The sequence below is a fragment of the Lontra canadensis genome, unplaced genomic scaffold (assembly GCF_010015895.1).
Source record: "Lontra canadensis isolate GAN:19392208 unplaced genomic scaffold, GSC_riverotter_1.0 scaffold38, whole genome shotgun sequence".
Lineage (NCBI taxonomy): Eukaryota > Metazoa > Chordata > Mammalia > Carnivora > Mustelidae > Lontra > Lontra canadensis.
The window spans coordinates 13,862,168-13,883,106 of NW_022631032.1; the positions used below are offsets into that span (position 1 = coordinate 13,862,168).

General features: G+C 50.5%; 1 protein-coding gene and 1 long non-coding RNA gene across 2 annotated transcripts in view; one reads left to right on the plus strand and one right to left on the minus strand.

Annotated features, from left to right (window-relative positions):
• LOC116874733 overlaps nt 1-13,798 on the minus strand; it is a 30,639-nt gene extending 16,841 nt beyond the window's left edge. Inside the window, exon 1 of the long non-coding RNA XR_004384054.1 lies at nt 13,605-13,798. This is a non-coding gene — a long non-coding RNA (uncharacterized LOC116874733). The remainder of the gene's footprint in view (nt 1-13,604) is intronic.
• Nucleotides 12,996-20,939, plus strand: part of SLCO2A1 (solute carrier organic anion transporter family member 2A1) — a 77,048-nt gene continuing 69,104 nt past the window's right edge. The window contains exon 1 of the mRNA XM_032869667.1: nt 12,996-13,319. Coding sequence (XP_032725558.1) covers nt 13,224-13,319 — 96 coding nt within the window. The 5' untranslated portion in view covers nt 12,996-13,223. The remainder of the gene's footprint in view (nt 13,320-20,939) is intronic.

Below are 20,939 nucleotides of genomic sequence, written 5' to 3' on the forward strand. Positions count from 1 at the left end.
AGACTCCCTACTCTGGAAACTTTAGCCTGGCTGCGGAGAGTGAATTATCTTAGTCTCGATGAACAGCACCGTGACCTTCATCCTTCCTACTTTGCTGCTACTGCAACTGTTGGGAGTGAACAAGACACCTAGCCAGACTCAGAGATCTCTGCCTCGGAGCTGTTGGTGGGAAACAGATGAGCAGGAGGGTGAGGAGCTTTGGACAAAAGATGGATGCCGGGACGCCTGGGTGGCTCAGTTGGTTAAGCGGCTGCCTTCGGCTCAGGTCATGATCCCAGTGTCCTGGGATCGAGTCCCACATCAGGCTCTTTGCTCGGCAGGGAACCTGCTTCTCCCTCTGCCTCTGCCTGCCTCTCTGTCTGCCTGTGCTCACTCGCTCTCTCTCCCTCTGTCCCTGACAAATAAATAAATAAAATCTTTAAAAAAAAAGAAGAAGAAGAAGAAGAAGAGGGATGCCCTCAGCTGAGTTCCAGGCATCCGTGGGCTGTCCAATTGAGAGGTCAGGGGCCACTGAATGTGTGGTTTGGAGGTCAGAGAGGATCTAGGTTGGAGAACATTGGTGTGAGCAACTCACAGCAGCAGATGGCAGCTGAGGTCATAGGGGGAGAGGATCAGAGCCCCAGAGCGCTGGCATTGGAGAGCCAGAAGTGGAGTGTGTTGGCTCAGCAGGGAGAAAGCCCCCTCGAGAGAGTGGGCAAGGCTGCTGAGAACCTGCCAAGAGCAGAACACAGCCCCTGGTGAACTTGTCAAGGGTGATCCCACTGTGGTGGTGAAATCTCCAAGCCAGCTCATCGTGGTTGAGCTGTGAATGGTAAGCGAGAAAAATAGAGAAGATCTCAGGAAGCCTGACCGTAAAGGAGAACAAAAAAACAGGGCAGTGGCAAGAGGAAGCCAAGGGGTTGGTCATTCTCAGTTAAGAAGAGGGACAACCCTTCCAAGGAAGTCTCTAGACTGTGGGCTGGAAGGAAGTGGAAATAGATGAGGACAGAGAGATGGGAGGATTGAAGGCATTAAAGCGCTGGGCATCTCTGTGAAAGGCAAGGCCAGCTATAGTTGGTTTGGCCAGAGTACAACACGGGTGTCCAGAGGTGGAGAAGCTCCTGGTGGAGACAACCCCCAGGTGTGAGCACAGGTGACTGAAGTGGCTGAGAGGGAGAGTCCTCCAAAAGAGAGGAGGTCAGGCACTGAGGACGTGGGGATGGAAGGGCGGTCACGTGGTGTGAGAAGAAGCCAAGGAAAAGCTCTTGCACAGTGAAGAGAAGGGCCTGCAGGGGCAGGGGGAGAGGGGACAGAAATGAGAAAGGGGTTCAGGGGGGCTGGGCTGGGTATGTAAGCCTTATGGTGGGCAGGGTCCAAGAAACAGAAGTGGCCTTAGGGACCCAGAGGAAGTCTCCTGCTACCCTCACGGCCCTGGGTGTTGGAGAATGAGCACCTCCACTCAGAAGCACACAAGTCGGCCCTTGTGGGAAACCAGTTCCACCAAAAGGCAGGAGAAGGGAACAGGGGGGCGGAGGCTGAGAAAGTAAGGGATAGTGACCGTGGACCCAAGGCTCAAGGCAGGCTGAGAGGAGCTGGAAGGGCAGGGCAGCGGGAGCAGTTAGGTCTGGGAGCGATCACAGAGGGGCACCTTCTCAAATCTAGCTGTGGTTGGTGATGTTCTCTTGTTGCCTTAATGCTTTCCTCTCTTTCTGCCTGGATAGAGCCTACTCCCCCTAATGCAGCTCCTACCTTCTCTGCAAGACTTTCCTGATCCTCCTTGGCCTCTGAGTTCTTACCACATTCATTGTTTTCTCATCTCATCTCAATTCAAATAAACTTGAATTTTTATTTTATAGTTACCCATCTATAGACTCATAATTAGTGAGTTTTTTCTGACGCCACAGCCATCAAACATTTATCACCGATAACTCTTTTTTTTTTTTTTTAAAGATTTATTTATTTATTTTTCTTAGAGAGGGAGAACTCGCATGGGGTAGTGTGCGGCCATAGAGAGACAATCTCAAGCAGACTCCCTGCTTGAGTCTCCCAGCAGGGCTCCAACTAACGACCCTGAGATCATGACCTGAGCTGAAATCAACAGTCAGATGCCCAACCAACTGAGCCACCCAGGTGCCCCAATAATTTTGTTTATGTGGATGTTACTATGTCAAGATATCATGCATCTTATAAAAGCATAAATATAGAAATTGAAAATCATGAGATAGAAATAGCTATGAATAATTGTGATGTATTCTGTCCACTGCCCTTGGGATGGGCCGAGGCCCCCACCAGTGTGCACACACTCCTTTTGAGATCACAGATCTGTATTAGGAGCTGGAGGGATATGCCGGTATCTTCTATTTCCTCCGTGTGTCCTTTGCAAATAAGAATCATGTCATCAAAACCACAATGAGATACCACCTCACACCAGTCAGAATGGCTAAAATTAACAAGTCAGGAAATGACAGATGCTGGCGAGGATGCGGAGAAAGGGGAACCCTCCTACACTGTTGGTGGGAATGCAAGTTGGTGCAACCACTCTGGAAGACAGCATGGAGGTTCCTCAAAATGTTGAAAATAGAACTACCCTATGACCCAGCAATTGCACTGCTGGGTATTTACCCTAAAGATACAAACGTAGTGATCCGAAGGGGCACGTGCACCCGAATGTTTATAGCAGCAATGTCTACAATAGCCAAACTATGGAAAGAACCTAGATGTCCATCAACAGACGAATGGATAAGGAAGATGTGGTATATATACACAATGGAATACTATGCAGCCATCAAAAGAAATGAAATCTTGCCATTTGCGACGACGTGGATGGAACTAGAGGGTATCATGCTTAGCGAAATAAGTCAATCGGAGAAAGACAATTATCATATGATCTCCCTGATATGAGGGAGAGGAGATGCAGCATGGGGGGTTAAGGGGGTAGGAGAAGAGTAAATGAAGCAAGATGGGATTGGGAGGGAGATAAACCATAAGTGACTCTTAATCTCACAAAACAAACTGAGGGTTGCTGGGGGGAGGGGTGTTGGGAGAGGGGGGGTGGGGTTATGGACATTGGGGAGGGTATGTGCTATGGTGAGTGCTGTGAAGTGTGTAAACCTGGCGATTCACAGACCTATACCCCTGGGGGGGGGAAATTATATGTTTATAAAAAATAAAATTTAAAAAAAGAATGAAAAAAAAAGAAAAAAAAAAGAATCATGTCACGTGCATAGCAGGTGCTTAGTAAATATTTGTGAAAGGGACAGAGAAACAAGTCATCCGGGAATGTTTTGGAATAGAGGTGGGTTACATCACGGCCAGTGGCTTAGACTATGGAATGAGATGGATTGCAGTTCACGTTCCAGCTCCGCTTCTCACTAGCCCCATTGCCAAAGGTAGGTTCTTGGGCTCCCTGAATCTCAGTTTTCTTCCCAGGGAAAGGGGCACAAGGACCAGAGCTCCCGTACAGGCTGATGTGAGGATAGAGCGCACAGCCCATGGTCTCGGTTCATGATGAGGGAGCCACCACTGAGCAGCAGTGTTTTCTGGCTGTCTGATGCTAGTGCTCAAAGCAGCTGAGCTCTCCTTTGAGTCTGTACGGATGTGGATTTTGACAAAAGTCAGTGTCCGGGACATTAACACTGGGAGCACTTTGAAGCCACCCACATACCCTCTCATTGTGCAGGCACGGTGAGGAGCAGTGGCCTCTCCCTCCCCTAAGACCATGAGGTCAGAGCTGGGCTGGACCAGGAGCATCTCCCCTGACACCCATCTAGGCAAGGGAATGATGGAGATTTGGTTCCAGTTCTGAAAATGGTGCTTGTGGAAAACTGTTATTGGGCCAAATGATTCTTCTTTTGTTTTTTATAAAGCTTATTTACTTCATTATAAAGTGATATTTATCATCAAAATCAGAAAGATGTAGAAAAAACAAGATTAAAAAAAAAGTCTCACATTCCCACCATGGAAGGATTATCGTTATTAACATTTTGTTATAAATTTTTTTAGTCTTGCCTGGTGTTGTCCGAACCTTGGTTTCCTGGATTTATCTAATATGCTGGCGACAGGAAATCCCAGCTCCGCAGAACTTAAACTGTAAAGAGAATCTATTGGCTCCCAGGACTGCAAAGTCCGGCTTTAGAGGCCTGGTGGCAGAGCATGAAGGGTTTGGTTACAGGCTTTGGTGACCTCCGTCCCACATTCCCACTGCTTCTCCCTAGAATGCCCCAGACCCCGACACTGGAAGTCAGGCCTCCTCCCTGGTCATGGGTCTCTCTTGGGAGAGAGCACGCTGTCCTGACTGAGGGACTGTCCAGCAGAGGGCCTGGGGGTGAGGCCTGGCCCCCCATGCTCCCACCCTAGTGGAAGTCAGCCCACCAGGCCTCACAACTTGAGAGTGGGAATGGGTAGTGCCCCAAAGGAACGTCAGGTGCTTCCACCTGAAGTGGGACCAGTTCTAAAAGGGGCCAATAGCAGATGTCTGCTCCTTGGCCATCATCCTGCTACTGTAACCAGAGGGAGGCTCTTGGGCCCAGAGTCCTTGTAAGGATTAGTCCCTGTTAGACACCCTCCTCAGCTTCCTCTCCCGCTGGCTTCCCAGGGGAGCACTGAACATTCTCTTCCTGAATCCCCAGCAATGTGCTCCCTCCCTGTGACCCATGACCAGGGAGGAGGCCTGACTTCCAGTGACCTCATCAGGTGACTCAGTGCACAGCGAACATGGCCCAGGGTGTGTTAGGAACCCCAGGCCCAGGTGAAGGGCCCCACAGAGCTTTACAGGTCCTGAAGTGCTGGGAAAACACTCGATGCTGTGGGAGAGAGCCAGGCAAGGGGCAGGACACAGGGCAAGGATAGACAGCAGAGGAGGTCATTATCAGAGCCATCACTGCCGGCCAGCACCCTCACCCCCAGCAGTGTTCAGCTGGGCAATAAAGTACATGATAAGCACGGACATCCCCACCAGTCCCTCCCAACTGAGAGGCGGGGAGGCACAGGTTTTTGGTTTTGTTTTGTTTTGTTTTTTTCCAGTATTAAGGAGGTAGGCTCTTATGACAGTTGTCCCTGCTCTGTCTCCTGCGGGTGGCATCCTGCTATCTGTGCTTGTGTTTGTACTTGGTCTCTGCCCCGAAGACTCACAATCCACTGATATAGGGTCAGTCCAAACAGTGCAGGGAGGGTGTGTGCCTGGCAAGGCGGGACGCCCATTGCCTTTCCTCCAGTGACAGAAACAGGCCTTGGGAGACAGGGAGAGCATGCTAAGGTACTTAAGGGAAGGAATAGGGAGCTGAAGCCTTTCCTGTAAGCAGGCAGGCTGCAGACACATAAAGGGAAAGGTGAAAAGGGGGTGGCCAAGAAGCAAGATATAGGGAAGAGGAAAAGATCCCTTTAGGAAGCAAGGGTGGGTCAGGTGGGAGCAGGAGCCCAGACCTGGATTCAGAACCAGGGAGCGGGCTCATGGGGGACACAGGTGGCGTGGAGGGGTGATTCAAGTACTACCATCCAGGTGGGACATGAAGAACATGGAAAGGCTCAGCACCCTTCCTTCAGGAGTGCTTCCATAGGTGAACCCTGTGTGGACAAGGTGAGGGAGAGGTGAGGAAGGGAGGGGCACCTCCAACCTGGAAATACCAAGAAGACTTTAAGGAGGTCTCCATGTTGGTACGTGTGCGCACGCTAAGGCCATGACAGGGCTCAGGACTTGGGCTCCTGGGGTGGAGGAGTAGAAGCCAGGATTGGGACTGGGACTCCCAGACTCTCCCATGTGAATGTGGAGGGGAAGACAGGGAGGGCAGAGGACAGCAGGGCCTGCAAGGACTTCTACTCCTGTAGTGGCCTCCTGGATCCAGCATTAGGGGAGGGATGGGGCTCCAGACAATTTACTTAAGGGGCTGGATTAAGTGTCTCCCAGGCTCTACTGAACAGCAGTCTTTGGGGAAATGTCATTATGGAGAGAGCAGGACCTCCTAAGGAGAAAAGCAGGAAACAGCTGAGCAGGGACCCACGAGGGAAGCTCTGCTGAGTTTGGAGAAAACAACAGTAATCACGGTGATCGTTAGTGAGGGTGTGGGAGTCCAGTTCACTCTTCATGCAGCATTAAGTAGCAAGTGCCACCCGGAGAGGTTAAGTGACTTGCCATAGGTCACACAGCTAATAAGTTGACAGAACATGGAGAGAACAAGAGGATAACCCCCCTTTGGATCATGAAGTCCAATACCTTGATTCACAGGTGAGGGATCCAGTACTCCCCAGGAAGGTGCCCATGCAAGGCCTCTGACCTACAGTCCTGGGGCCTGAGTTCTTTCTCCAGAACTTGGGGTAGGGAACAGGATTTTGGATCAAGGTAGCCACACTCCATGGCATCCTTGATCAGCCATGAGTCAACACTCTGAGCTCCAGGGCTTGGCCTGGGCTGTTGGGGATAAGGAAGACCTGGGGGTCCCTAGTGCTGAGGTGGACTCTCCAGCTGGAAGAGCCACGCCATTCCCTCTGGGGCTCTGGTCTTCCTCTACCAAGGCTAAGAAGGGTATTACTAGGGAGGAAGGAGGGACCTAAGGGGTGGGAATGCAGCATGGGGACTGATTTTGAATATCACAGAGAAAAATATCTAAATGTGTTTAAATTATACTGCTTGCAATCAGCCCTAAGACAACCTTTTTTTTTTTTTTTGCAAAAAATTATTGAAGTCATTATTTGTAAAAGACAAAACTTAGAGACACCCCGAACATTCAGTGCTAGAGCAGGGTTTAAATAACTCCTCATTGCATTCAGGGAGATGGTGATGAGCCCTTGTCAACAAGGAACAATGCTTGCGATCAAAGAGTAGGAGCCAAATGGTATACTGTGGGTTTGATAAGTGAAAACACAATCACTGGGAAGAAGTAGGGAAAAAACCAGAAATTCATCAAAGCTTCAATACTGGTATGGAATGATGGGTGGATGAAACAAATATTCTCCCTCTCCCAGTAGAGTTAAGGCACTGTTAAATTGTTTTTGAAAGAGTATAATATAAAGATCAACAGAGTTTAAAAACGCGCAGCACAGCAGACACAAGGCCCTGGTTTTCCTTTTACTCAGGAACATTCAGATAACAGGAATCCACTGGGTCCTGGGTTGCACAGGGCCAAGGATGATGTAGGTGCCCACGGACTGAGTTTTGTGTGAGCCCAGCAGGAGCTGGAGGCAGAGGTGAAGGCTGAGCTCCCCACCCACCCCCCAACCCCGTGGCTGGTTATCACCAGCCCGCATGGGATAACAGCCTGTGATAAGCATCCCTCCCAACGACCTGAAGTGCAGTGGGCAGGGTGCAGAGGCCGGGGCCAGGCTGGGGCTCCTGACCCACAGGGAACGGACATGGGAGGGATGCAGGGTGAGGCCTATTTAGGTTTCTCCTTTTCCTGCCCCCGCTGTGCTTCCTGCCAAAGCAGAGAGTAACTTCCACAGAGTGAGACTCAGAAAGAAGAGCACAGCCGGGCCTTGAAAAGTCTTCCCTTGAAGCACATGGAAATCTCATTACAGCCCGTCCCAGCCTGTGCCAAGCGCTGCCGTACCCCAGGTGATATGCAGAGAAGCTGGGGTCCCAGGAGGCGGGACCCCCCTGGTGCTGTAGCACCCTTCCCTCTTGTTGCAGCATTTTCTCCGGGAAAGGGAGGACAGAGTTGGCCTCAGGTCCTGTGAAGGAGGTGTGGGGCTGTCGGAGTGCAGGGTGGGCCCTATGTCACCATGGAAGAGAGAAGGGCATGCAGCACGTGCTTCAGGAGTGAGATGAGCATGGCAGAGAGGAACAGAGCAGAGTGGGGTCTTGGAGCTGGATCTAGGAGGGCCACAGAGACCCCAGGCTGTGCTCAGACCTTATTTAAGGTAAGCACTCCAGGCCAGAGGTGCTGGCACCCAAGGTTCAGAGGGGGGCAAGGATGGGCGAGGCACCAACATGGGCTTCAGACCCCTAATGGGAGGGAGGTTCTGACTTGGCCCACCTGCACGCTCTGACTCAGTCTCTGTAAGCAAGAACCTCCAGCCGCTCGGACTTTGCACTGGCCTGTCAGTGTCTAGATCTTGGCTCTGCCACTTACTAGCTACATGTCCTCAAGCAAGTTATTTTACCTCTCTGTGCCTCAGATTCTCTTTATTAGTGTCACAAAGTGACACTAATAAAAGTAACCCCCTCATTGGGTTGTTTTGAGGATCAAATGAATCAACATTGTGTTGGTGCCTGGTACGGACATTCAACACTGTGTGTGTTAAATAAAAATATAACTAGTGACCAAGGTGGCCCACAGGGGAGCAGACTGCCCCACGAGGGGCAGTGACAAAGTGGCAGAGCACTTGGCTGCAGGTGTGCCCTCCACCTGTCACAGGTGACGTGCAGGCACTGAGGGACCTCCCTCTCCAGGAGCGGGCCGCCCAGAGTTAATTCATGATCACTCCTGAGGATTCAGACTGCCTGGACACCCTCATCAGCAGCTGCAGGAGGAGAGGGCATGGCCTGTGGACTGGTAAACACACCTTGGGAACTATGCCAGTCACTAGGGAGGACAAGGTGGACAGCAAGAAGCCTGGGGGTGAGGGCTGGGCAGAAGGGATGGCTCCAGGCAGTAGGCATTTGACGGAGATGGCTTGGAAGCCTCAGGACAATGAGGCTTTCCCCAGTCACTGGGGCATTTTGGAATTCAGTGAAGCTCAATTCCATTTAATAAACATTTTTTAAGCAACAGGGTGTGCTAGGCCCGATGAGAGATGGAAGGCAAAATAGCACAGAAGCTCCCAAGGAGCTCACAGCCGAATTAGAGAAAGAGACATTGGGCACACTTATTGCCAACAGCACTGCCAAACACCACAGCAACAGCGCCAGCAGAAACCTCACTCACACTTTAAGACATCCCCGGGAGATTAAGATCTCCATCTTAAAGAGAAGGCGCTGGGCAGCCAGGAGGTTAAGCAGGCCATTGAAGGTGGTCAACACCGACCCCTGACTGTAAGGTCTGTGCCCTTAGCCACCACATGTTGTCTCTATTGTCACCTCTGATAATAAAGGTAGAGACACGTTGTAGGTGTTAGGGAAGCACCCTGAGCCTTAGTTTATTCACCTGCAAAATGGGTTAGTGACATCTGGTTTCCTGAGAGACAAGGGATTGTGTATGTAACAGGTCTGCACCACTGCAAGGCAGGTTTCTACTCCTGCCACGGAGGCCCAGAGCAGGTAGCAATAAGAGCTGCTCTTGGAGGGTAGAAGCCAAGCACTATGAGGCAGTAGTGCAGGCAGGGGGAACAGAATGAGCAAAAGCCCAGAGGTGAGAACGTGCAACTGGTCCAGCATGAGAACTGAGAAAGCAGGAGATTCAGACAGAGCAGAGAGCCCAAAGCTCTTCCCTGTCTTTCTTCCCTCTGCAATCCCGGAAAAGCTGCTGCTAGCTCCTTTCTAGTTCCTCTGCAACACACATAACTGACCTCTGTGCACACTACCCAACGGAAACACTCTTGTCATGGTCTTCAGTGCCGGCCTGTTGCCAGCCCAGTGGTCATTCTTGGATCTTATCTTCCTTCCTCCACAACCTGGATGGGTTCCTACCTTCTCTTTGAAACACCACTTCTCAGCTGGCTTACTTCCCTGAAGGCTGGGGTCTCCCCTCTGTCTCCATTGCTGGCTCCATCTCTTGTGCCACCCCTGAATGTTGCTGTGGTCAGTTGTGGACCTACTTCTCATCAACATGTTCTCATCTGTTCCCGAGGCTTACCCACTGCCTCCATGTGGAATGTCCAAGACCCGATCTCTAGCCCAGCACCCATCCTGAGCACTGGACCCATATACCTTCCTGCTGGGCATCTAGACCTGCATGTACTCCAGGCAGTTTGAACTCAAAATGAGCCCAGACTGGCTCCCTGCATCCCCAATATCTGTTGGTCTCCTGGGTTCTCTCTATCAGGGGTTTGCATCACTAATGCAAGTCAGATCCTGGGAGTCATCCCTAACATTCCCTCCCTAACACAGGGGTGCCATCTCCTGTCAATGTCTCTTGCTTCTTTCTCTCCCCCACATGGTCCCCTTGCTGCAGAACACACCTTCATCGCAGTTCCTGGGGTTCTACAGACCGTCCTATTGCACTCCTATCCAGCTACCAGAAAAGTCTCTGTGAAATGCAAATCTGCTCAGGGCACCCCCTGTCCAGAAGTCTTCAGTGGCTCCCATTGTGTTGGGGATAAGGCCCACACTTCATAGCATGCCACTCAGTGTTCCAGCCTCTGCACCACACAGTCCCACTGTCCTTGGGTCTCCAACCAGACTGAAACCATGGAGCAGATAGATTTATCTTCCTTCACCCCCATCATCCCAATCCACTTAGTCCCTAGGCCTCAACTTGAGGCTCCCTTCCTCCGGGGAGCCTTCCTGCTGCCCCAAAATGAGTTAGGACCCCTCTTCTATGCCTCCATAGCAGCTGTGCATGACAGAGAGCTATGTTCTTTCTACAACACACTAATGCTTTCTCTTCTTGCTCCCCACCTGACACCATGGAGTCTCTGAAGTCAGAGACTATCCTTGTGCTTTATTTTTCTAGGGTGCTAAGAAATATTTGCTGAAATCAAAGGCTTTGGGGAGGATCTTGGAAACAGACCCTGGGGGTGCTTTTAGGAAACGGGTTACTCTTTAAGGTACAGGCACTGAAAGTTGAATACACACTACCCTTTCTCCCCTTTTCCCTAACAGAACTCCAGTTTTGTTCAGGAGACTGCAATAACGTAAACTATATTTCCTAGTCTCCTTTGCAGAGGGTAGCCATATGGCCTAGTCTTGGCCAACAAGATTTAAGGAAAAGTAGCTTAGCATGCAGGGGAGAGATTTGTTTCCCTGATGTGAGCACAACCCCTTCTTGTTTCCTGTTTTCCACTTCCTTCTTGGAATTAAGAGAAGAGGCTGGAGGCGGAGCAACTATCTTGTGACAATGACCTAGCCACTCTAAGGAATCCTTCCCAGCCTAGTTCATGACTCCTGGACTACCTACTAGCAGGCTTCTTCCTATGAGACAGATAAATCTCATTGGAGCCCCTTTGGTTAGGTCTCCATTACATTTAGCTAACGCCACCTTGTAAGAGCAGATAAAAGCAGATAACCATTGGTGAGCATTTCTGAATAAGCCTTTTCTTTAGAAATGATGCTGGTCCTGACAGCAGGCAGATAGCAAGGTTAACGGAGTAGGATAAAATGAGGGTTGGAGAAGCAGGCTCTCCCCAGGTTTCTATCAGAGGACCATGACAAGGCTACACTCAGGGTTTAAGAAATAAGCTCCAGCCTTCGCAGCCCCAGTGTGCCTGTGACCAGGGCCTTCTCCACTCTGAATGAAATGAAATGCTCTCTTCAAGCTCTTCTCATTAAGAAATGAGGCTGCTGGAATAGATAACTTTTCAAAGGGCATAGTGCTCCAAGTCTGGGCTTGGGAGTCAGGCAGAGCTGGGTTGGGGTTCTAGCTCCATCACTTACAAGCTGTGTGTCTTCCAGTCTTTTTTTTTTTTTTTTTTTTTTTTTTTTTTAGCTGACCTCTCTGGTATCATCATCCATAAAATCCAAATTGTAACTGTACCTGTAACTGTTGGACTAATGCTGGCATTCTGTGGAATCATGCCTTAGGTACCCAACAGAATGCCTGGCACAGTACACCATCAGTTCTGTAGCGTGCATGGGATGCTCCCTCCGCCAGCCGTCCTTGTGTTCCAAGTTCTCTAAAAGGGTAGACTGGTGACTTGGAGTTTCCTGGCCTGTTCGGGGTCTGAGGATGCTGCAGGGCTCTGGAAAGCCTCTCTAGATGCCCTTTACTCTGTGGGTGAGTGAAGTGGCCAGAGGCTGCCCACTGTCCAATGGCTTTTCTTCCAGCACTACATGCTGTTGTGTCCAGGGTTCTTGGACCGCAGGTGGAGAGGGGAAGCCCACAGACAGAGGACAGCCCAGACCAGGCCCAGAAAGGCATTGTCCTGTGGGTCTTTGTCTTATCCAAAGTTTCCTGAGTATTGAAGCTGGGCTTGTGCTTTTCCTGGCAGTAGAGTGGGCTTGTGGAGGACTACAGGAATTAGGGAGCTGGAAAATACCTCCAGAATTGGATTCCTTACTGCAGCTGCTTTTGGCATAACTTTTCTTCTCCTTCTCTTAAAAAGCCTCATCTTCTTTCTCTTTTCTGCAGTAGAAATCCTAGTGGAAAAAATCTGGGGGGGGGGGGGGGGGAATAAAGCCGCTGTTCTATTCCAGCCCCAGGGAAGGAGGTCAGTAGGGTGCGTCTCTTATGTCCACGGGGGACCCTCTCTCCTGGCCTCATATTTCAGGCCAGACCCAGCCATGCTGACACTTGACAGCGCCTGCAGTTTACCTTGGCTCAGGTCCAGAGAGTTCGGGCCCTGCCCGGGGCGGCCCCCTCTCCAGCGCAAAGAGCAGTTTAAATATAAATCAGTCCCCGACACAAACAGCTTCAGCGAGTCTCGGAGCCATCACCGGAACTGTGAGCCCAGGTTTTCAGCGAGTGCAAACAAGCAGAGACCCGCTCGGTAAATCTCCCTGAGCGCGTCGGGAGGGGCGCCGCGGCACCCCTCTCCTTGAAAATCCGGCTCCCCGTCAAGCCCCGTAGCTCCCGTTGGCCCCTCCGGCGCCTCTCGGTTCTCCTCCTGCCTCTCCTGCCCCCGAAGCCCTGCCAACCTCTCCTCGGGTCAGCTCTAGTCGCCAGCCGGTCGGTCCCCGCTGAGCCCCCCCGCCCCGCCCCTCCAGTCCTCCGGGCGCCCCCACCCTCGTGCAGGCTCCTGCCCCCCCCCCCCCCCCCCCCCGCTACCTCCCCTCCTCGGGGCCCAACGCCCCCAGCCGCCCAGCAGGCGGGACCTTCTCAGTGGCGGTCAAGCCTCGCAGGTCCCAGCCAGGCTCCGGGAGCACAGACGACCCCGGGCGTGGAGTGAGGTTACGCGCGGTGGGCCGCCGCGTCACACCTGTCTGAGGGGGCGGCCCCGGCGGGGGCGGGGCGGGGGCTCGCAGCGCCTTCGACAGCTACTGAGGAGAGGGAGGAGGGAGAGCGCGTTTCATCATCGGCGACGGCGGCGGCCACTTATAAAACTTCTGGGCGCGCACTCGCTCGCGCAGTCTCCGCGCTGCGAGCCTCCTCCGGCGGCCGCGGCCACTCTCACCAGCCACCCGCGCTGCAGCCCCAACCCGAAGCGCCCGGACCCTGCCCGCCCCGCCGCCCGCCCGGGCCCTGCAGCCGCCGTCCCGCCCCGCCGGGGCCGCCACCATGGGGTTCTGGCCCGAGCCCGGCGCGCGCCAGGGCAGCGACGCCTCTTCGGGCAGAACCGGCCGCTGTTCCCGCTCGGTCTTCAGCAACATTAAGGTGAGCGCAGAACTCGCGGCCGTCGGCGCCCGAGCCGCGGCGGGCTCACCTCCGGCGGGCGCCGACATCGGTGCTGCGGAGCTGGAGGGGGACGCCGAAGCGCCGGGGCTTCCTCTCAGCCCTCCGTGCCGGGGCCAGGGACGCATCCCCGGGGCCCGCGGCGGGTGAAGGGGGCCCGCACCGAAGAGCTCGCGCAGGGCGGCTGTGTGCGTGTGTGCGTGTCTCCGTGTGTGTGCGCGCGCTCCCACACCCTCATCGGGGCAAGAAGCGGGACAATGACAGTACCTGCCTGTTGGTTGGACTCTTAGTTGGCAACTGTCCTGCTCTTCGACTGAAACAGAACTCGCGGGGTACTTTTTCGGTCTCCGGCGGGCAATGAACTTCGGGAAGGGGTGGCTTGGAGGTGCCGGGAAAATGACAGGCTGTGTGGTTCCTCGGAGCTGGAGCTCAGAGCCTAACTCATCCTGGGGTGGGTGGAGGAAGGGATGTTCTCCTTCCCTAAAAGCAGCAGTGTCCCCGGCACTGCTACCTCTCTGCGCCGCTGCCTGCAAAGTTCAGAATTCCCCCCGGGGGCTTGGCAACCAACGCTGCGTGCTTCCTGGTCTGGAAATGGCCCCAGGGAGGCAGCAGGCCCTCGCAGTACGTTTAGTAACACGGAGCAGGTGCCTCTATCTTGGCAAGGTATTGGGAATGGGTGAAGATGGGGTGTAGGTGGCCGAATGGCGAGGACTCTTTCTCCCGCAGGGGGTTGGGGAATGCTTGCACTTCCTCCCACGCTCCAGGGGGACCTGGAATAATTGAATCCACACTCAGGCTCTTTGGCTGGTTCTGCCTGGGCAGAAACAACCGCGAAACGCACCTCCTGGGAGGGTAGAGGGGCTGTGGTGAGGACTGCAGAGCCCACATGAAGACTTCCCCACCCCCTACCCCCGCCCCGGGGGTGGGGAGGGAGAGGAATGGTCCTGAGAGGTTCTTTCCAGCAATCATACAGTCAGGTGGGGCTAGGTAAAGCCTCCAGTGGTGCAATTAAAGGCAGAATGGGGAGAGGTGTCCCTGTGGACTGATTATTTGAGTGTTCAACAGAAAGGGATCTGGAGGTCACAGTGAATCCCACCTATATACTTACTCATATTGTTAGCAGTGGAGCTGGGATCCCCACTCCTGCTTCTGCCCTGTCTCCACACCACAATAAATAAAGGCTGAGTTGATTCCATGGTTGGGTGTCAATAAGACACAGAAATTTTGAAATCATTTCAGATAACCCTCAAATTGCCTCACCTTTGGCCAGACCTGGATGAGAACACTGTGTGCCGTTTGGTCCCACCATTCAAAAGAGACTTGGAGAAGTTTCAGCAGAGAACTGTAGAAAATTTGGTGTTTATAAATTAGGGATTGGGAGGAAAGGGTGGGAGCAACAGCTGGGTGGTCCGAAAAGAAAGAGGCCCAGGAGAGAGTCAGGGTGGGAGCACCTCTCCCTATTTCACCAACAAGGGGAAGTGGGGTAGCTTGCCCCAGAACAGTTTTCTGACAGTGAAGGTCACCCGCAATGAGACTGATCCATTTAGACCTGCCCTGAGCCCCCAAAATAAGCTTATGGCAGCAGTGCCTTTGAAGATCTGTAAAAATGAGATAATTTTTCATATGTTGATGATTTAACCACATGTGCCTGAGGCCTGGACCCAGGCCAATGGGCCTCTGAAAGGTTCATACCAGTTAAGAGTTTTTCTTAATTCCAAAAATCAGATCCTCTTAATTTTTATCTCCATGGATCCATAGTAACTCTGAAACCAAAGTTTAGAGAGACTTCAATTAGCTACTCTTAGTCAACCTGAAATCAGGTACAGTTTGGATATCTCAAGGCAAATCTGGGGCCTGGAATTCCATTAGTTAAACTCATATAAGCCTATTCTTCCAGAGGGCAGTAATAATTGTCTAGGGAATTGCAATTTCCTGGGAGATTCCCTCCTCCCAATGAGAGGTTGGGCGACTGCCCTGCATGCTCTCTCACTGGTGGATGGACTGTGTGTGTCTTGTGAACATGTGTGACATGGGGGCTAACAGGGGACACCCAACCTAAGGACCCATCATTTCCTGGGTTCCTCAATGCTGAGGCAGACTAAATGATTGGCTTTGTGACATTCCTGCAAAACCCTACAGACCATATGGTTTAGGGGGAAGGGGATGAGGCCAGGAGACATAGGTCCAAGATGTAGATCCAACCTCTTACTAACACATGGTGGGGGGGGGGCATTTCTCACCTTTCCTGGGCAGCAGAGTCCTTATGTTAAAACAACAACCACAAACAAAAAACAGGTGCTGAGAATGATCCCTACCTCATGGGGGCTCCTTAAGGATTATGTGGGATGAGGCATAGGAAATGGGTCCTGTAAACCATGCAGGACTCTCTAGGATTGGCATCAATAAGATGTCAGTTCTTGCCTCAGCAAACAGGATGCACGTTTAAACACCATTTAGGATCTGTTGTTCCACCAATTATGCCTCACATGGGGCATAGTTAATAGTTAAGAGAAACCACAGTTAATGTCCAAAATAGATGTAATTGTAGCTAACCCTAATGGAGCTATCTGGATGTACCAAGAACTTTGGATGTTTTCCACCCATGATTAATCCCCATTACAACTCTACCTAGTGGATACTATTACTGTCCCCATTAATGATGAGGAAACCAAGGCTTAGTGAGGTGTGGACACACAGCCAGAAAGGAGTGGAGTGTTGAGGAACTAGATATGTGAGACCCCAGGGTTAGAGTCTAACCGCCATACACCCTGCCCTCAGCACCACACAACGCTGCTCAGTTTTGGTTGAGCACGTGGGGAAGCTGGAGGTACGCTTGTTCTAAGGGGTCAGTGCTTTCTTCAGGCCCTGCTGACACACACGAATCCCAGCTGTGAGCAGGGGTCGCGGTTCATAGCTACAGGATGGATGTCTCCAGTCAGAAATGGGCTCGTCATACCTTTTCACTCTTCACAACTCTCCCCTAAAGGGCCTGGTGGCTCTCACTTAGGGGGTGAGGTTTTTGTACTCTCTCCTGTAGGAGTAAATACAATTGTATTTATTCTGGAGACAGTCCTTATTGCCTCTGGCTACAGGATTCTTAAGAAGTAGAACTCCTCCCTAGTCATTGTCAGAGCAGTTCAACCTCCAGAACTCTAAATTAAAAACAGGTTCATTCAGCGATGATGGGGGTAGGGGTGAGGAGGAAGGAGAGAGCTTTTGTGGCTACCGGGTCCTGGCAGCCTCAAAGAGATCTGTTTCTTCTTAAAATGAACTTTGAGGGGCCCAGCGGAGGTTATCTTACAAAAGGAGTAGACCATTGGTAATTGCTGCCCAAATTTCAGGAACTCCCACACCTCAGGCCCTGGCATAGGGAAATAGTGTATATCCAGTCAGGGAGGGAGAATCCAGTGGGGATGGAGGGCGGGGGATGCACAGTGGGACGAAAGGGATAGACAGATCTCACAGCATGGCCTGAGTGGCCCAGTGACCACTGACTTGGGAGGGAGGCACCCAAATGAGGGAGAGGTACTTTATCCTGGCCTGTGTCTGTAACTTCCTAAGGCCTCTGACCCCCAAATGTGGGGAGACAGCTTAGTCTTAACTTCCTGGGCTTAACCTCTTGGTTTCCAGAGGAAAGTGCTATATGCCACCAACCTGACTGTTTATGCCTGGGGAAAACACTCTCAAGAGAATCCCTGGGCCAAAGAATTCCTTAACTGACCTCATGGATTAAGAGGTGCCCACTCCTCCTGCCCTGGGGCTGGTGGGTATTTCTCTGATGTTGAGGACACCATTTATTTATCTCCTGGGAGGGCCTAGCTTGCCCTGCTTATATGTGGGGGTATGGGGAGGGGAGAACAATGGGAACTGGTTGGGTGGGGGTCACAGGTCACTCCGACCATTTTCTCCTGGGATGATACTCAGGACCCCACTCCTGGTAATGAATTGGGACCTATACTGCCACAGAACAAAGGGGAGAGTGATTTATGTTTCACAATATGGATCGCTTATCTTATCTCTTTCTGATCATTCTCTTTTGTCTGTGACTTTTTTTCCCCATTCTAGGAGACGAAGATATGATGTTGGGATGTTGGGTTGGGAGCATGGCTTTCCCTCACCTTCTTTTGTTCTGTTTGTGGAATGCAGAGGAACGTAGGTGGTCCCCAATGCAGACATCATCCCTCCTTGTTCTCCCTCTTCCCACCCCTGCTTGGTTTTATCCCGTCAGTGGGTTTAGCCTCCTCCAGCCCTTGTTTCACCCCACTTTCTGCCTGTGGAGGCACTGGCCTGCAGAGAGCTCCAGTTATGTGCCAAAGCCGGAGAGCTGGGCATGGTGAAGCTAAGAAGAAGCTTGGGACACTCCTGGGCATTGGCCCCCATTTTATATCATAAGTTCATGACCGTGTACTTGGGCATTGCACTCTCAGTATCTGTTAACAAGGACATAAAAAAATAGGTATGTGAATTTACACTTGTCTATACCACAGGACCAGCACAGATGGGTCGTCACCGTGGTACTTGGGGGCTCCTTTTGAGGGACCATGGGAAAAAGTTGAGTCCTTAGTACAGACAAAGCTTGATTTATTTGAGTTTTTTTTAAAAAAAAAAACCTTTTTATTTTGAAACAATCATCTATTCCTAGGAAAAATAGTGCAGAGAGGTGCTGTGTACCCTTCACCCAGTTTCTCCCAGTGGCTCTGTCTTAATTCTGCATTATAATACCAAAAGCAGGGAATGGACATTGATACAACGTGTGTGTGTAGTTCCATGCCATTTTGTCACACGTAGAGATTCGTGGAACCATCACCCTACTGCCTCAAGACACAGAACTAGTTCTGTCACCACCAAGATCTCTGTTGTGCTGCTCCCCTGTCATCTTGCCTACACCCTTCTGCCTGACTACCATCACAACCCCAAATCTGTTCTCCATCACGACCATTTGTCATTCTGAGAATGTTACATAAATGAGCCATGCAATATGTAACCATTTGAGACTGGCTATTCTCTTTCAACATAATACCCTTGAGATCCATCCAGGATGTTGCTTATATCAATAGCTTGTTCCATTTTATTGCTGAGTCATACTGCATGGTATGGATGTCCTGTGATTTGTCTAACCATTCACCTATGGAGGGACATTTCGGTTGTTTCCAGTTTGGGGCTATTACAAGTAAAGCTGCTACAGATAATCATGTACAGGTTTTTGGATAGATAAAAACTTTCATTTCTCTGGAATAAATGCCCAAGAGTGCATTTGCTGGGTTGGATGGTAGTTGCATGGTTTTTTTTTTTGTTTTTGTTTTTTTTAAGAAACTGCCAAACTTTTTCCGAAGTGGCCATACAGTTTTACATTTGCACTGGCAGTTTAGGAGAGGTCCAGTTTCTCTACATCTCTGACAGCATTTGGTGTTGTCACTACTTTTTACTTTAGCTCATTCAAATGGGTTTGTAGAACATCTCAGCCTGGTCTTCATTTGCATTTCCCTAATAGTTAGTGATGTTGAACATCTTTTCATGTGCTTATTTGCCATGTGTATGTGCTCTTCACTGAAATGTCTGTTTGTAGAGTTTGTCCTTTGTCTAATCAGAATTTTTACTGTTGCTTTGAGAGTTCCTTATATATATTAGATACAAGTCCTTTGTTGGGAATGTGGTCTGCAAATATTTTCTCCCAGTCTGTAGCTTATTTTTTTATTCTCTTAACAGGGTCTTTCACAGAAAAAAAAAAAAAGTGTTTGGATTCTGATGAAATCTCATTTATCGATTTTTAATTTTCTGGGTCCTGCTTTTGGTATATGTCTAAGAACTCTTCACCAAATCTAGTTTCTGATAGTTTTCTCCTATGTCTTCTCCTAAAAGTTTTATAATCTTGTATTTAAATCTATGATCCATTTTAAGTTCATTTTTGTATAGGTGTGAGTTTCACTCTTTTTTTTTTTTTTTTTTTTTTTTTGTATCTGTAGTTAACCAATTTCCCCCCTCACCGTTTGTGGAGAAGACTGTCCTTTCTCTACTGAATTGCCTTGGCTCCTTTGTCAAAAGCCTGTTGGCCATGCTTGTTTTTCTGTTCTGCTTCACTGATGTATATGTATATCTCTCTGCCAGGACCACACTGTCTTGATTACTGTAACCACTCAGCAATTCTCGCTGTCAGGTAGAAGGTTGACTTTAGTCTGCGGTGGTATGTATGTGTTTATCTTATCGTTACCACATTACATACATAACCCATTCAGCTTCCCTTCGACGTTGCCTTTTAAGAAGATACAAAGGCAAATTTGAACCTCACTTTTAGTAACTGGATGGGATCTTATGTATTTCTGTGCTCCAGCTTTTCTTCTGGGCTTAGCTGAATAGTTGTCTTTTCCTTTGAGCTTGATTTGTTAATCTTCGATCCTAAACCTTTTTTATTCTCAACAACAGCCCTACAAGGGCAATTTCAGCATCTCTATTTCACACTTGAGGAAATGGAGGCTCATTCAAGGCCACCTGTCCAGTGAATAGCAAGCAGGAAATCCCTCTCAGGGTCAGCTCACTGCCCAGCCCTCTCTTTCCTGTGGCCACAGAATGCCTCTCGGTTCTGGATTCTCTCATCTGTGAACGTTTGGGCCTGAGTTCAGTGATCTCTGAGCTCCTTGTAAGTTCTCAGATTCTCATCTCATGCTAAGTTGCTGATGGAGATGAGACTGGGAGCCGGGCCCAATGGGTCTGAGCTTTGCTGGGAGACCTGCTGTGAAACCTGGCAGAAGTGGAGGGTGCAGACTGGCAGGTTGTCTTTGATCAATGCTCAGCTCTCTCAGTTTGGAGGACCTTGATTCCCTGGGTGTGTCCTCCTATTTGGGATGGATTACATTGGATCAGGGTGCAGAATGAAACCAAGGTAGGGAGTGTCAGGCTGCACCGTGGGGTTGAAGGATGGGTAGATACTCCAGGGAGTAGCCCTCTCCCAGAGCCAGTCCTCCCAGCCTCTTTGCCCTGTTGAATGAGATGCTCAGGAGGCTCAGGGGAAATGCTGGAGGCTCTGGCATGGCTGGGGGCGAGGAGAACCAGCCTGGGACACTAACCCTAAATGAATTGGGGACAGTCAGTCTGGTCACCATTGGTGCTAGCTCCCCACAGGGCTGCCCCCCTGCCCCCCAGAAAGTAGGCACACTAACCCTTTGGTAGAAATTTAGTGTGCACCTAAGTCCTGTAGAAATCTGGGAGTTCTGGTAACGAGTTTCATTTTGTTTCATCAAACATCAGTAATACCTCTTTATGTTCCGAAGAATGTTTCACTCTAACACCCCTGGGAGATGCTGGCCTAGAGCACAGAAGGCCTCAGTTGAAATGCAGATGTCATTAGGGAGGGCGGCAGTAAGCCAGGGTTTGTCCAGCTGTCCCACCGAGATGCCCTGAATTCTAGGAGAGAGTGAACAGGTTTCCACATGGGGTAGACAAGAGGAGGAGTGGATGAACCAAGAGTATTCCATTTCTGGGATATTTTATGTTTTATCTTAAAATCAAGTGAATTTTATGTTTTCTTCCATAGTATAGCTATATGTTTCCAAATATGTTGTATTTCCCCCAAAATCCTGCATTGATGCTCTAGGAAGCTATGCTATG